The sequence below is a fragment of the Diplotaxodon limnothrissa genome, linkage group LG23, assembly GCF_057381915.1.
Source record: "Diplotaxodon limnothrissa isolate DT_005_m linkage group LG23, D_limnothrissa_male_GT1.1, whole genome shotgun sequence".
In the NCBI taxonomy this organism is placed as follows: Eukaryota; Metazoa; Chordata; class Actinopteri; order Cichliformes; family Cichlidae; genus Diplotaxodon; species Diplotaxodon limnothrissa.
In genome coordinates, this window is record NC_140617.1 from 27,007,427 (window position 1) to 27,021,991 (window position 14,565).

The 14,565-nt window shown below is 41.5% G+C and overlaps 1 protein-coding gene across 1 annotated transcript in view; it reads right to left on the bottom strand.

Moving 5' to 3' along the window:
- The window catches only part of LOC146608231 (von Willebrand factor D and EGF domain-containing protein), a 37,615-nt gene extending 29,413 nt beyond the window's left edge, over window positions 1-8,202 (bottom strand). Inside the window, exons 1-5 of the mRNA XM_085347872.1 lie at window positions 7,881-8,202; window positions 3,502-3,686; window positions 3,056-3,284; window positions 2,726-2,791; window positions 2,366-2,598 (exon numbers count right to left, since the gene is read on the bottom strand). Of these exons, the coding sequence (XP_085203998.1) occupies window positions 2,366-2,598; window positions 2,726-2,791; window positions 3,056-3,284; window positions 3,502-3,686; window positions 7,881-7,983 (816 nt within the window). The 5' untranslated portion in view covers window positions 7,984-8,202. The remainder of the gene's footprint in view (window positions 1-2,365; window positions 2,599-2,725; window positions 2,792-3,055; window positions 3,285-3,501; window positions 3,687-7,880) is intronic.
- Between the last annotated feature and the right edge of the window lie 6,363 nt (window positions 8,203-14,565).

Genomic DNA, 14,565 nt, shown 5'->3' on the forward strand with positions numbered 1-14,565 from the left:
CTCATGTATGCATTTATTTTCTTTCAGTTGCAGTTTCTGCTGTTCAAGTCCCATCATCACATTTGTCCTTCATATACTTTTTTCTTGTTGTCTTTTTTCAGATCAGTTGAGCTAATCTACTTCTGCTACAGAAGTACACACTGGGGTACTTGTAGCCCTTTCTGTGAATCACTGATCTAAGAGAAGTAAAAGATGAAGGTATACTGGAGTTTGAAACCACCTTTCACATTTTGATTGCTCAAACAAACTTGAGCTATGTAACTGTCAACTGATGTGGATAAACGAGAGTGGAAGAGTGCATTACCTTTTCACACTGTGTTATGAAAAAGACCAGCAGTGTGCAACTGTCACTGTATTGGTGATTCATCAAAATGTTTCCAGATATAGCTCATAACACAACAAACCAATGCTCCAAAAGCACTAATATTTAACTCTCTTTCATGGTTTAAAAGAAATGAAGATGACCTCTGACCCTGCCCAGCTGCTATATCAACACACGCTAAAGACGAGCCCCATGAGCAAACCCAGCCCTGCATAACATCTGCTAGACCAAACTAACATAACCCCGGTGTACAGACATGGGAGCAACGTGGTCCACAGCTGCAAGATGACAAAAACTGGGAGTGACATCACCTCGGTGTCAAATGGTATCACGCTGAAAAATCAAATAACTTTGTGTTTCCTAGCAACATATCACTTCTCAAGGAAATGAAAGCTATCAGCAGCCTGCACAGTCTGGCTGTATGGAAATGAGGCTGTGCAGCAGCGTGTTGACATCCTGGAAAGACAAAGGTCAATCATAACAGTTTTTACTCCAGTGCAAGGCAGGAGTGCAGCGACTCAGCGTCAGCTTCAGCTGCAAGAAGGCAATCTTGTCGACAGCTACTCATATTTAGTTGTCATTTTAACCAATCTTCGGATTTCTTTATTCTTTTGCTGCTGTCTGGTTTTAGTGCTATTAGCAATTATTCTTCCTAGTAAATCTTCAGTTCTTCTGATTATTGTCTTGCATACTGAGCTTTCAAAACAAAGCTAAATTCGATCCTCCTAGGACACAAAGATGACGTCAAAGAACATCCACGTGCTAAGGTTTATTGAATAAACTCTTTCCATCGCCCTAAAGGCAACCTGGTAAAGAAATAAAGCTGCTGGCATTCTGATTTGATTATTAATAATAATTTGGAGCATTCTGAAAATAACCCAGAACTACAACAAACCATAAAATGTATCTGGTATTTTCGTGCTACTGTGAATCTGCTCTCTCCTAAGCCCTGAATGCAGATGGTTCTTGGTGCTGGACACTTTTTGTTTTTTGTAGAGTTTTGCTGAGGAGTCACAGTTGAGAAGGTGTTGGTAGCAAAATAGCAAACACTACCTGCGAAGGACAAAACAGGGTTTGCATTTGCTTAATTCAATCTTGAAATCATAAACTTTCATTTGGCTTTTTGTTGCCTGTTAAAAAAAATCTACATTTTTAAACAATGACCAGGAGGACATCTTGACCCACCTATCTGGTGGCTATGTCGCAAACCCCAAGAAATGACCAGATTACAAGATGCAGACAAGCCAGTGGGTACTGTAAGGTCTGCCTCTGTGTGATATTTTTCAAAGCCATTTTTCCCTTCTCAAGATAATTAAGTGTTGGGCTATTTTTCCCTTTGCTTTTTGGAACATCTGCATAAACACATTTTGTGGGCCTCCTAATAATGCAATCTTTCTGCTGAAACTGGATAAAAAAACAAACAAAGGAAAACTTTGGCAGCCCCAAAACCCAAGTACTCGAGAATTTTGAAAAAGGAAAGCCACATGGACAACTCTGGAACCATAAAAAATACACATTTTGGGATTTAGGCAAATGATAACGTGCAAAACTTCTCTTCGTCTGCAAGAAGGCATCATCCAAACAGCTGACAAGATGGTATCTCACAAGAAATATCGATATTTAATGTCTATATTTAATATAACCCAAACACTTCCTTTATCGTTGTGCAAGAACAGCTACACTACTGCATGAATGAAGAGTTGCCAAGATTTCAACATAAGAAACAGCTTTATTTTATATACGTGCGTCGGTTCATGTAAAAATAACTTCCTAGAATTCACTGTGAAGATGTGAATGGAGATCGGCTTAAATGGGACACATATGGAGCAAGGCTTTTCCAAACTGCAACTGATTTAACTTCCCCACCCTTTTCTTGCATTCTCTCGACTGCATATGACACATGTTGCTTCTCTGCGTTTTCTCTGTGAGCCTGAACTCATGAAAAAAAAAAAAATCAGTTCAGCATGATCATGGGCCACTCGAGGAGGTCAAACCCACCACATGTGCTCCCCAAAACTTTCAACACAGTCTGGCAGGAATTACCGTTTCTCCAAGCCTGAAGCGAACGCCATCCATCTCCACCACAGAGAAGGGCTTCAGCGTGGCTTCCTGTCTGATCTCGGCCTTCATGCTATTGCTGATGTGTCTGGCCCAAACCACCTGGAAGCCCAGCGTCTGGCTCCATGGTGGCGAGACGAAGGAGCACCTCAGGTGGACGCTGTGGCCGATGAGCTCCGCAGTGATCACCGGTCGGGAGGGCAGGGACGGGACGGCCTCTGAAAGCAGATTTGGGCAGTTGCTGAAGTCACAATAATCGGTTTTCTTTTTAATTTTTTACAGTAAATTGAGGATGCAGGGACCTTCTTTATACAGAGATGAACACATATTTTAAGAGTCTTGTACCTTTGCATTGACCGTTGTTTTCCACCTCCCCTGCTGGGCATAGCCTGGGCCCCAAATCTGAAGCAACTGAAAGATGAGATTCATCAAATATCTTTCTACTATTAGGCTAAAAACATATACCATAATTCATCTCTGTAATCTAAGAATAAAGTTAATTCAGTGAGGTTTTCGTTTTCTCATCCAAATGAATCCCTTAGAGTGGCTTGGCCAAACCATCCAACCTCAGGTTTCCTTTATTAGGGTCTTGCTGATATTTCCATCTACATCAGCTCCAACACTTTCATTAAACTTTGAACTTCTACAGCAAAAATAAAGCAGATGAATGCTCACCTTTTGCACAGTATCCCATGCACCCCTGCGTTGGCTGCAGGTAGTAAACCATGAACTCTCCACAGTTTCGCACCTTGACAGGGATACGGAAAAGGCAGCAGTCTTTGGAACTTCCGTGGAAGAACTGCCAGGTGGCACAGGCGGAGAGCTGGCGGATCTCGCCAGGACGTGGCAGTGAGGTGTCTTTCAGTGACAGCCACACCGGAGCCTGGGTACCACAGCGGTTCATCTGCAAGAGGCCGCAAACAGAAACAGTCATTACCTTTATAGAGGTGGTTATTATACCCTGCACCTGTACTGGAGGTGTCTATTATATCACTTGTTTGAATGATAGATATTTAATGGTGCTTTTTGGCAGTGAAGGAAGCAGTCAGTGTAGAGACTTGAAGGAATGTGAGCACAGACACCTCTGTGACAGAACTTGCTTGTCATTTTGACCATTTTACCTCAACACAGGCGGTCGGCATCTCTGCTGGCTTGTTGTTGATCCAGAACCTGTACCAGCCTGGTGACAGCGAGTGGTCACAGATCAGATCCTGGATGGCGGTGTTCTGGATTTCAGTGGAGTCAAAGTCAACACTTCGATAAGGATTGCTCAAACTCCGATGACCTCCCGGGTAACACTCTGGAGCTGAGAACAAGAACGACAAAGATGTCAAACTGAGAACTCGTGAAAGGGGTAAAGACGGCAAAATAATGTGGAAAAGAATTTGTTCATATGCCTTAAACAAAAAGCTACAGAGAGCGTATGTTATGAGAACCTTAAGTTGATGATGTTCTCTTGGAAGCTTGCCTCTGCAGGAAAAAGCAGTGTTTTCAAACCTTAAACCCCTTCCTCTCAATCCATCTGCTTTGAGCTAAATTAAATGAAAACTGGACATGATTAGATCAGGTCTTTATCTGTGTCAGAGTCCTGCTGTTTAGTTGTGTAAAAGACAGACATTGCAGAGGTAGACAAAACAAAATCACAAGACTTTGGGTGAAAACTTTTAACTTTTACTCTTTTTTTGTTTCCTACGCCACTTCACACTGACCTATGAATCACTCAAGGATAAAAAAGGCCCCACCTCAAGTGATGCACCAGCGTTGTATCTACACATAATAGACAATTTAAAAAAAAGAAACTGATTTAAAATGTATCTTTAGGCACTATGTTACTAGCAGCCTTTCAGAAAAACACATCGTTTGTTCCCATTTTTTTAGTTGGATCTATAAAAAAATGCAAATGTTCAACAGTGAGTGTTTACAGGCAACTGTTAAACACGGTGGAGTCTTTGTCATTGTTGATGCTGCATTTCAGTCTGTGGTGTTGGAGATCTTGTCAAAATTGATGGAATATGAACACAGAAACAGTGCCATCAGATTTTGATCCACCATCTAATACCATCTGGAAATCATCTGATTGGTAACAGCTTCTTTTTTCATCATGACAATGTTCCCAAACACACTGCCAATGCAGTAAAATCATACCTGTATAGAAAAACACACAGTGGAGCACTATCAGTCATGGATCGGCCTTCTCAGATCCTGAACCTCAACATTATTGAAGCAATGTGGGATCATGTTGACAGAGAACAGAACAAAAGGCAGAAACATCCAAAGAAGAGCTTTGAATGTCCTTCAAGAAGCCTGGAGAACTAGCGAACTCAAGACTTTTGCACACTAAAGTACACTCAATATCAAAGTTAATTAATTCTCAGTCTTGCAAAGCCAGAAAAAGGTGAAAAAACAATCAGTTATACACTAAACGGACATAAGCCTCGGTTTAAAGTTGAGGATGAAGGATTTAACTGAGCAGGCTTTAGTTTTAACTTCAGTATGACCTTCTGATTTGATCTCTAAACCCAGGAGTGAGAAAACAGTGTGTTTATTATAACAGAAGAATTATGTGACGAACCAGTAAGTGACCAAAACTCAAAGCTGTCTAAAGGAAAAGGTGACAAACAGAAACAATTTGCTGTTTTGTGTTAGGGTGTTGAACATCTCACCGCCACAGGTTATCTAAATTGCCTAGAATAACAGAAATTCCAGTGAGCCTCTCGCTTCTCTTAACTCGCCCCAGGAAAGGACGCTAAAACCAACGGCACATGACAGGCCTCTGAACACCGCCTGCAGCTGGAAGCTGAGAAGACCGGAGGAATTATTTCCACCAAACACGTACTTTTCCACACCGCCACACTCCCAAAAGCTCTACATCTGTGGAGTGAAATAGGTCAAACTTGTCAGCAGAGGTCTTTGTTAACAAACCTTAGAGGCAGATGAGTAAAGTCACATCAGGGAAAACAAATGTTCAGGGTATTTAGGATGTTTTAGGAGCCACAAAGTCATGATTGGGCAGGGTAAAGTTGCCGCCAGTGATCCCAAGCCTAAACAAGGGCTTACCGGCTGGTCTGCATGCTGACAGCCTCTTGAAACCAAATGCTTTTGTTTACACTGTCGCCTGTCTGAGCGTCCACCTCGTCTGGAAGCTCCGCTGACAAGATTCGAGGTCACAGGTTGTCCAAACAACTAGGGCTTCAGGAAGGAGGTGCTGCTGGCTAAACTGTTCCAATTGGCGTCTTAATGAGTTTACAAAGAAGTGGGGGAGGTAAATGAGTAGCCCCCCTGGGGGGTTTAGAGTTATCCCACTGGGAGAGAAGACCCTCAGGAGCCCAGATGTGCAGGGACTTAACTGGGAATACTCCAGTTACTCCAGTTTCTCAGCAAAAGTGTTGTGTTATCACCAAGGGAGTTGTTGGCCTTTTTCCCAGAGGGCCCACAGTCAGAAACTACACAGTCAGACCACCAGGGAAAGGGCAAAGAGCCTGAATGAATTGTGAAAATACTAAAATGATAGGATGATGATGAGTTACTCTCACTGATGAAAGCATTTTTTGTGAAGGGTAACACTTATAATGCTTCATTGTCTTTATTTAAAAACACGGTTTGAAGCAGTAATGATAGATAACCAGAAAATACATATTTTGCCACAAGTTCCTTAAAGAGGTTGGAAAGTGGCATTTATACTACTGACAGACCCCGAAACTCTTTAATAAAACCTCAGACTTCAGGGAAAGTGAAGAAGTCTCGCATTGTGTTGGATTGTTAATCTCTAGTTAGTCTTGGGGAGGAAGAACTTTAAAAGACAGGAATTTCAACAGGATGTTTCAGGAAGAGGATGAGGACAAGTGGTTGTGTAAAGAACAGGTAGTTATTAGGACATTATTACATGACAACATGAGTCCTCTGTACTCACAGGTCGGCCTTCACCTGTCTTTGAACCCAACCTTCATTTGTTCTGAGCAGCACACCTGTAAAACCTTTTTATCACTGGACAGTGATGCTGTTGTGTTCATAAAGGGGACCAATCTCTCTCTCTGTCACACACACACACACACACACACACACACACACACACACACACACACACACACACACACACACACACACACGCTAAAAACCTTGAGACTTATAATTCACATATATACCTAATGATAACTTTATTAGGTACATCGTTTTAACTAATTACATAGCAGCAACTTAATGCACTTCGGTATGTAGCCAAGTCAAGATGAACGGTTAAAGTTCAGTATGAGCATGAGATTTAAGTGACTTTAAATGTGGCATGGTTGTTGGAGGTTCAGCTGGTTTTAACACTTTTTGTTCATGGTACATCTGCAAGGTCAGCAGGTTAAATGTACTTTTTTACTTGATAAGCTTTTTCTTTTCTTTACTACTGAATGTCACGTACAAATCAATAGAAGGCTGCTGTCAACAGGACAAAATGTGCTCAAATTGTGGTAAACTTTGCTTTGGCACAGTAATGTCTGGAAACCTCTGGGAAGACCCCACAGTGTTTCATTTTATGACTTAAAGTTTACAATGGTGTGCTTTGATCTGCTGCTGGACGCCCTGCAGACAAAGATGTGAGCGAGATCAAGACAGGGTGACAGGTTGGAGTAAACTGAGCGCATTTTTGTTACAGTCAGGACTCGTAATCGGCACAATTGCAGCTCCAAGATTTTCTTTGTTTTGGTCATTGCATTCACTCCCATCCTAAATTCTGACAGCTGGGAAAACAGCAGCTCACCAAATCTGACCTTTATGCGCACCTTTTTACAGTCCTCTTTGAAATCCCAGCAAGGGAAGAAGACCAGGGAGAGCAACAATCCCTTGAAATTACTGTATAATATTAAGTAACAGTGAATTATACTCTTTAATGAGTCATAACTCTGTGTTCTGATCTTGTTTCAATTATGACCACTTAACTTCCTGCTCTCTTCACCAGTTTGACATTTTTATTTCCATTTGGGTTCAACTTGCCACATTTTTTCCAAATGATAATCAGCTCCATGTTGGTGAATTAAAGCCCACACATGCATGACTTTATCTCTAAATGATGGGAAAAGAACCCCATTGCATGAAAGGGAAAATAAACTTGTGATCAGATAATAATTTCTGCACCAATTAAGAATCTTTTAAAAACATCTTTAGATCAGAAGGAGAGAAAAAAAAATCTTTTCTCCAGATTCAAACATCTAATTATTGTTTCTCTCTGTTTCTTTGTGATTGGCTTGGCTGTGTTCTGGTGCCTTTGAAGGGTCCATTTAACCCTTTGGAGCTGAGTGATGGGAATGCAGTCCAAGTCACGCAGATTTCTTTTCTTTTCTTTCTTTCTTTTTACACGTAACACTTTCTTATCTCTGCATTCCATTTAAGAACACATTTCGAAGTCCGCTCTCAGTCTCGCTTTTTGCATCTGCTTCTATTTCAGCTCAGATCACGGCAAAGTCTTCAAACTAGTCTTTAAAAAGACCCGGTGCGTTTAAACAAGGCATGCACTTACCATGTTGCGCTATTGCCGCTAATTGCACGACCCCCAGCAGCAGAGCGATGCGTAAAAATCCAAAGAACGACAGGCGCACTGAACCAAATGCGCAACAGACCATGACTGCGGCTCCAGGTTAAACAGATGCAGCAGGCTCGGACCAGTCCACGGGTCCCATTGAAAGTTTGGAGAAATGTGGCGAATTTGGGGCAAAGTGCACTTTGTCTCTCCTCCGCGCATTCGCGTTTTGGTGATTAGAGGAAAGCTTGCGCTCCGCTCGCGGGAGACTGGCTTTCAGATCACTGAGAGAGAATAAGAAGAGGAGGGGAGGGGGGTGAGAGTAAATCACGGAGATGGTAGGTGGGTCCTCTTCTCTGTAATCCCCCGAAACATCACGTGGCCACAAATAAATTAATCATCCATCCCATTCGTCTTCGTCAGAGCTGCACAAACACGCCGTGCTCCTTGCAGGCTGTTTAGACCTACGGCTGGAGAGCCTGGGGACGCAAAGCTGTGAGTCAGTGTGAGCAAAGTGAAACTAAAACAACAGTTTAAAAAGGGTCACAGAAGCCCACCAGGGAGAACATGTGCATGTTTCGTAACGTTCCCCTCCTCAACCACAGCGCAATTACTTTTAAGTCTTTAAATCCCATTTTATGTGTTTTGCCGCTTTCTGCACATGGATGAAATAAACACGCATTTTTGAGCAAAAACATCACAAATTTTCGCAGAGACAATATCTCTGCAGCAGACCGCGCACACTGTGTAACTGCAGTGCATATGTGCGCTCCTGTGCAGCTGTATGTACTCAGCGCATGCAGTGAGAGCACGAGTGAAGCTGCGGAGGAAGTGAACGTCCAGTCAGGCTTTACTTTAGAGGAACAGGATTATAAAATGATGCACGAGAAATGAACAGAGTTACTCATAACTCATAGGTTGTTAGCATCGGTTGGGACACTGCAGATAAACAAAGAATGCACTGATTTAGAAGCATATATCCAAGCAAATGCTTCAAAACTGTTGGCACAGGGGGCACATGAGAGCCCCAAAATGTTTTCTCATTCTTAATTGATATCAGATTTTAGGACCTGTTTTGTCATGTTTCTTGTTTTGCAATGTTTACATTGTTCCCTGAGTCTGGACTGCAAGAGGTTTGGCAGGAAATATGCTGGACTAAGAAAGACCTTCTGTTAAAAAACAAAACCTCAGGATGACGGCGCATATTGCTTCAAACCTGGATAAGTGTCGTTCAGCTTTAATGGTGCCTTTGCAGATGTGCATGTTACGTCTGGCATGCGCGCTAATGACACACCCACATACCAACATGGACGGTAGCTTTGAAGTGTGACCTGATGACAAGTCAGATCATCCCTCTCGTCTTATTAGTTTCCCACTTCACAGCAATCAGCTCAGTCCACCTAAATAAGGGGTTTCCTGGCTCAGAGTGCGTCTTTGGGGTTGACTTACGGACGATCCTCCTGTTGGCGTTGTTCCCACATCATGATAATAAATGTTGTTCCAGGTTCAACATTGCAAGTGACCAATCACCTTCTTGTGACGTCATACTTCTGCGACTTCTCGACCTTAAAACAAATTTTCTTCACTTGTGCCCGCCTCTGTCTGTCAATCCAGCGCTCCACTTCACTTGCGAGAAACCGCCGCCTGTCCGCCGAATTTGAAGTCCTTTTAGGATAGTTTTTAAACGGTAAGCATTATACATATGTTCCTCACTTGGCTTGCTGTTTGTTTGCTAGTGATAGGCTACTTGACGACAGCATTAGCTAACCAGTGTTCTCTAGACCAGCGTTCCCCAACTTTTTTGGTGTTTCGTGGCGCAGGGTCAGGCAAAATTGCAGTAGCTTCCCTGATCATTTTACAAACATAAGTGAATAGAATTTGAACTAAAAGGGCTAGACTAATGGTTGCATGCTGAATCTATGAATCAAAATATCACCTGGAAACATAATTAACTGGTCCACAGCTGTGAAACTGGACATGAGTTCTTGATTCCATGGAGATTAACAGTAATCCAGAAATTAACAAATTTGTCCTGGGCCATCGTGTAATTGTTGTCCCAGGGACGACATTTACGCGGTGTCCCAGTTAATTACGTTTCCAGGTGATATTTTGATTCATAGATTCAGCACACAACCATTAGTCTAGGCCTTTTAGTTCAAATTCTATTCACTTATGTTTGTAAAATGATCAGGGAAGCTACTGCATTTTTGCCTGACAACATTTTTATGACAGCTATATTCACCTGTACATTTATTATATATCATAATACATTGACATGCAATTCTGTCTGGAGAACACTGGTTCGCAAGTAGCCTATCACTAGCAAACAAACAGCTATCCATTTCAGCCATTTCAAGGAAAATATATGTATAATGCTTACCGTTTATTAAAGAAAAGTATCTTGAGTGGAATTCAAACTGCTGGATCGGCGGACAAAAGGCGGTTTCTCGAAGAACATTTGTTTCTGAAGGCGGGTAGTTTTCGAAGTCGCAAAAGTATGACGTCACAAGAAGGTGATTGGTCACTTGTAATGTGGACCCTGGAAAAACATTAATTATGATGATGTGGGAACAACGCCAACACGAGGATATCAGATCGTCCGTTGACGTTCATACCAAAGCAATCCTAGTCTGCATAGAGTTTACAGCTAACAACTCAATGTTAGCTTAGACCAGTCATGCAGGTCTAGAGACAGTTTGGCAACCTCTTAGCAACGTTTGGTCGCTAGGGAAAAATTTGTATTTCCAAAGTTTTGGAGTTCGCTGGTAGATGCCACAGATTATGGATAACACTGATTCCTTCAACAAGAAAACGAATCAGAGATCATTTCTTATCAGGACGTTTAGAGGCTCTGGAGTTACCCACAACGTTTTGGAAAGAGTTTAACTCGGCTTGACTGAAAGCATTTAAAATCCCAGTCTCCTATGGTAACCTGACTGTGGCGATTAGGAACAAACAGGCAGTTCTCAACAGGATTGTCAGAAGTACCAGAAAGATTTTTGGTCACCAACGAACTTCATTGGATAAGCTGTATCACCATGCTGTCTGTAAGGAAAGCCTGGTCTATTGTTGCATACCGAGGAAACACTCTTTATTCGGATTTTGAACTAATGCATCTTGAAAAAGTGTGAAATCAACAACTTTCAAAAGGTGGAACTTTTACTTCATAGGCGTCAGACACGTCACAGTTCCTCTACATCTTAGAAAGTAGTTTCATGAAATTTACGGCGGACAGTCTTATGGCAAGCAAAGTAGTCACAATGCAACTAACTAAACCATTTAAAAAATCAAAATACATAAATTTGTATTTTATGCCTGAGTAAATTGTGTAAATAATTGTTTTAAATAAAATATAAGAAAAAAAAAATCCTAATCATTGCTGGTGATTTTCCTTTGTTGGAAGGCTCTTTATTTGAATGTAGGAAACACTCAGAGAAGTTGGTGACTTTCCTGGATTCTTTTTCTTTTCTTTCTTTGTTTTGAGTTTTACCTTTGCATCTGTGGATGTGGAGCTCATGCACTGAATTACGTTATTCTGAAACCCCTAGACTCTCTCGGATTCTCTTTTTACTTAGTATTTTCTTCATTCTCTTTCCCATAAACACATATCAGACGAAAGGGATTGAATTATGTGGGAAAAGCCTTCAACTTCTTCTGGTGTGCCACATGATAGGAAAGCCCTTCTGAATAGCAGCCATTGGAAAGCCTCTGTTCATTATCTCTTCATGTGACTAAAAACAGTTTGTGACTGAGATGATTTCGCCGCGGGGGGGAAGCATGAACCCGGAGAGCAGAAACATAGAAGGTTGCCCTCCTGAGTTTAGAGTAAATATCAGGTGCTGGAGCCCGTGGAGACAGAACGACATACCTTTCCACTAAATCAAAGAGCTGAGAGGAGCAGCAGGTGTTCTGCAGTCCCCCTTTCATTGAGACTTCAGCTCTGTGAGAGAATCTCAGATCTTTAGCTTTCAGACTCACAGGGGTGGATGTTTGTAGCAGAAACATTGTGAAAACTGTATAATTTGTGTCTCTGTGTAGATGGCGAAAGAACGTATTATTTGATATATGGTGCTGCAGCAGTGAAGTATTACATTTAACTTAGTAACCTTTTAAAAATGGTTGCTGAGATTCAACCCAACAATGTTCCTTCAACACAAAACCTGCTTTAAGAGGAAATTTGTTGAGGTCTTTCTGCCTGTTATTTTCTGTTTATCCTGCCTCATTTGTGTGACGCCAATTTAAAGAAGAAAACAGACAAAGAAACTCGAAAAATACATTTAACGTCACAATGTGCCCAAACAGGTGTTTTCAATATTTTAATGCTTATGGCAAAATACATTAACATCCACCAGGGGGCAGCATTTTACCAGCATGTTTGTCGAGATGTATTGAATGCTAAACTGTTGAACAGTTGAATCCTTCCGCCTTCTGCTTTCAGGTAACAAGGAAATAATATAATATATATAAAAAAAAAAAAAGGAAATAATATACATTTATTCATCTGATTGGTGGCAATAAGTCGAAATTTTGACTCATTAATTTGAAATTCTGAGCTATGGATGACTTTTTTTTTCCAGTGCCCAAAAAAATCTTCCATAGTACGACCAGTTGATGTTTTCTTTCGCCTTCCAGCGACTTGCCTGATTAAATAAATACAACAGTAAGTCGCTGCACCATCTTGTGGCAGAAATTGGTATTGCATAAAAGTGCAGCCTGGCACTAATTTGCAGCACGTAGATGTTTTAGACATGAAGACGTCTCAGTGCTTTCTTCAAATTCTGTTATAGGTATTTTTTTACAGGTCTTTATGTATTTTTAAAACAAGATAGGACATAAGTACATTTAAAGTACCAGTAATATCACTGTGTACAGCATGTTGTCAAACATACTGTACACAGTTTTTGTTTGGTAAGTCATCTTTTTCACACCTGTCCTGGAGACATTTCATCCAAATTAGACTGCAGACCGGTGGTGGCTAACTCCTGGCGGGTTAGAAAACATTATCTGCCGCCTCCTTTGATGTTTGTGCCCTGAGAAAGGACAAGAGCGGGGGGATTCGAGCTCCTGCCTCCTGAGCACTTCCAGATGTCACAAATCCTCTTTTACTGTGAGAAAAACAAGGGAAGAACATACTGGAGGCCTGTCTGGAGCTACAGTGCTCCCAAACATCTTGCAACCATACCGCTTTTGCACTCTTAAAAAAACGTGAGTCATTCTCGACATGTCTGCTAGTCTGACTTTTATAAACTCAAGCTTGGCTACTTCTAAACATGGCATGTTTTTCACACCAGATTACATCTTTTCTGTTGGGGAAAGAATCAAAAGCTTTACATCATTTTTAAGAGCGCAGTGAGAGGAAAATGTGATCACTGATTGCTTTGTTTACATCTGTTAGAGGAGTTACGACAAGCTAATTGGCAATTATTGCCTCCAGCCCTTGTGGGAAACACAAATGAGGAGCTCGTTTTCTAAAGCGTTTCATTGTAGCGCTGGGGGAAACGATCACAACTAGAAAGTTATTGTTCAGCATCTCAGGTCAGAGGTCAATCAGCTTGAGATAGGTGTTGTCTGAGTTGAACTGATGTGATTTTTAAGCCGCCAAGAGATTGTAACAGATTTTCAAGGATACAATGTTAAGTGATTTAGGTGACTTTGACCGTGTCATGGTTGTTGGTCTGAGTATTTCAGAAACTACTGATCTGCTGGAATTTTCCCATACAGCTATCTCCAGAGTTTACAGGGAATGATCTGAAAGAGAGAACCTACCCAGTGAACAGCAGTTCTGTGGGAGAAATTGCCTTGGATATGTTGGAGGAGAATGGCTAGACTGCTTAAATAACAGGTAACTTAAATAACACTTGTTAAAACCAGCGCAGAAGAGCATCTCAATAACAGCAGAAGAGCAAGCTGGGTGCCACTCCTGTCAGCTAAAAACAGGAAATTGAGGCTATAATTCACACAGGCTGACCAAAACTGGATAATAGAAGATTGAAAAGCGTTGCCTTGCCTAATGAGTCTTGATTTCTGGTGTAATATTTGTGTGGTAGGTCAGAATTTGGTGTAAATCAGTGGTCCCCAACCCCTGGGGCATGGAGCAGTACCGGTCCGTGAGTCGTTTGGTACCGGCCTACGAGAGTTGGGGCTCGGTTGTGAAATGTATGGTTTTCAGGGTTTTTATCGTTAACTCAGTTTCCCTGGGTCTTTTCCCGTGTTGTAGTTGTGTGTCTTGTTTTGCAAGAAATATTTACGCATTACCATAGCGACCAGAGCGCATTAAGGGACAGAGAGGAGGATGTTACTCTCATTGTTGTTGGCACATTTCAGGAGGACGCTGCTAATAAAGTTACACAATTACACAGTGAATTCGTGTTTATTATTATATTTACAAAACACCACAGGTTTTTTCTTGGTCGTATCATTTTATTTTGTTGTATTTATCTGCAACACCTTAAAGGCCAGTCCGTGAAAAATATTGTCTGACATTAAACCGGTCTGTGGCGCAAAAAAGGTTGGGGACCGCTGATGTAAACAACATGAAAGCATAGATCCATCCTGCCTTGCATCAACAGTTCAGACCCTTTTTCCCTTTTAACAGGAGGAAACCTCCAGTAGAGCCAGGCTCAGAAGGGGCATGTCAATACCTTTGTGACTACAGTGTACCCATCTTCTGATGGCTGCTTCCTGT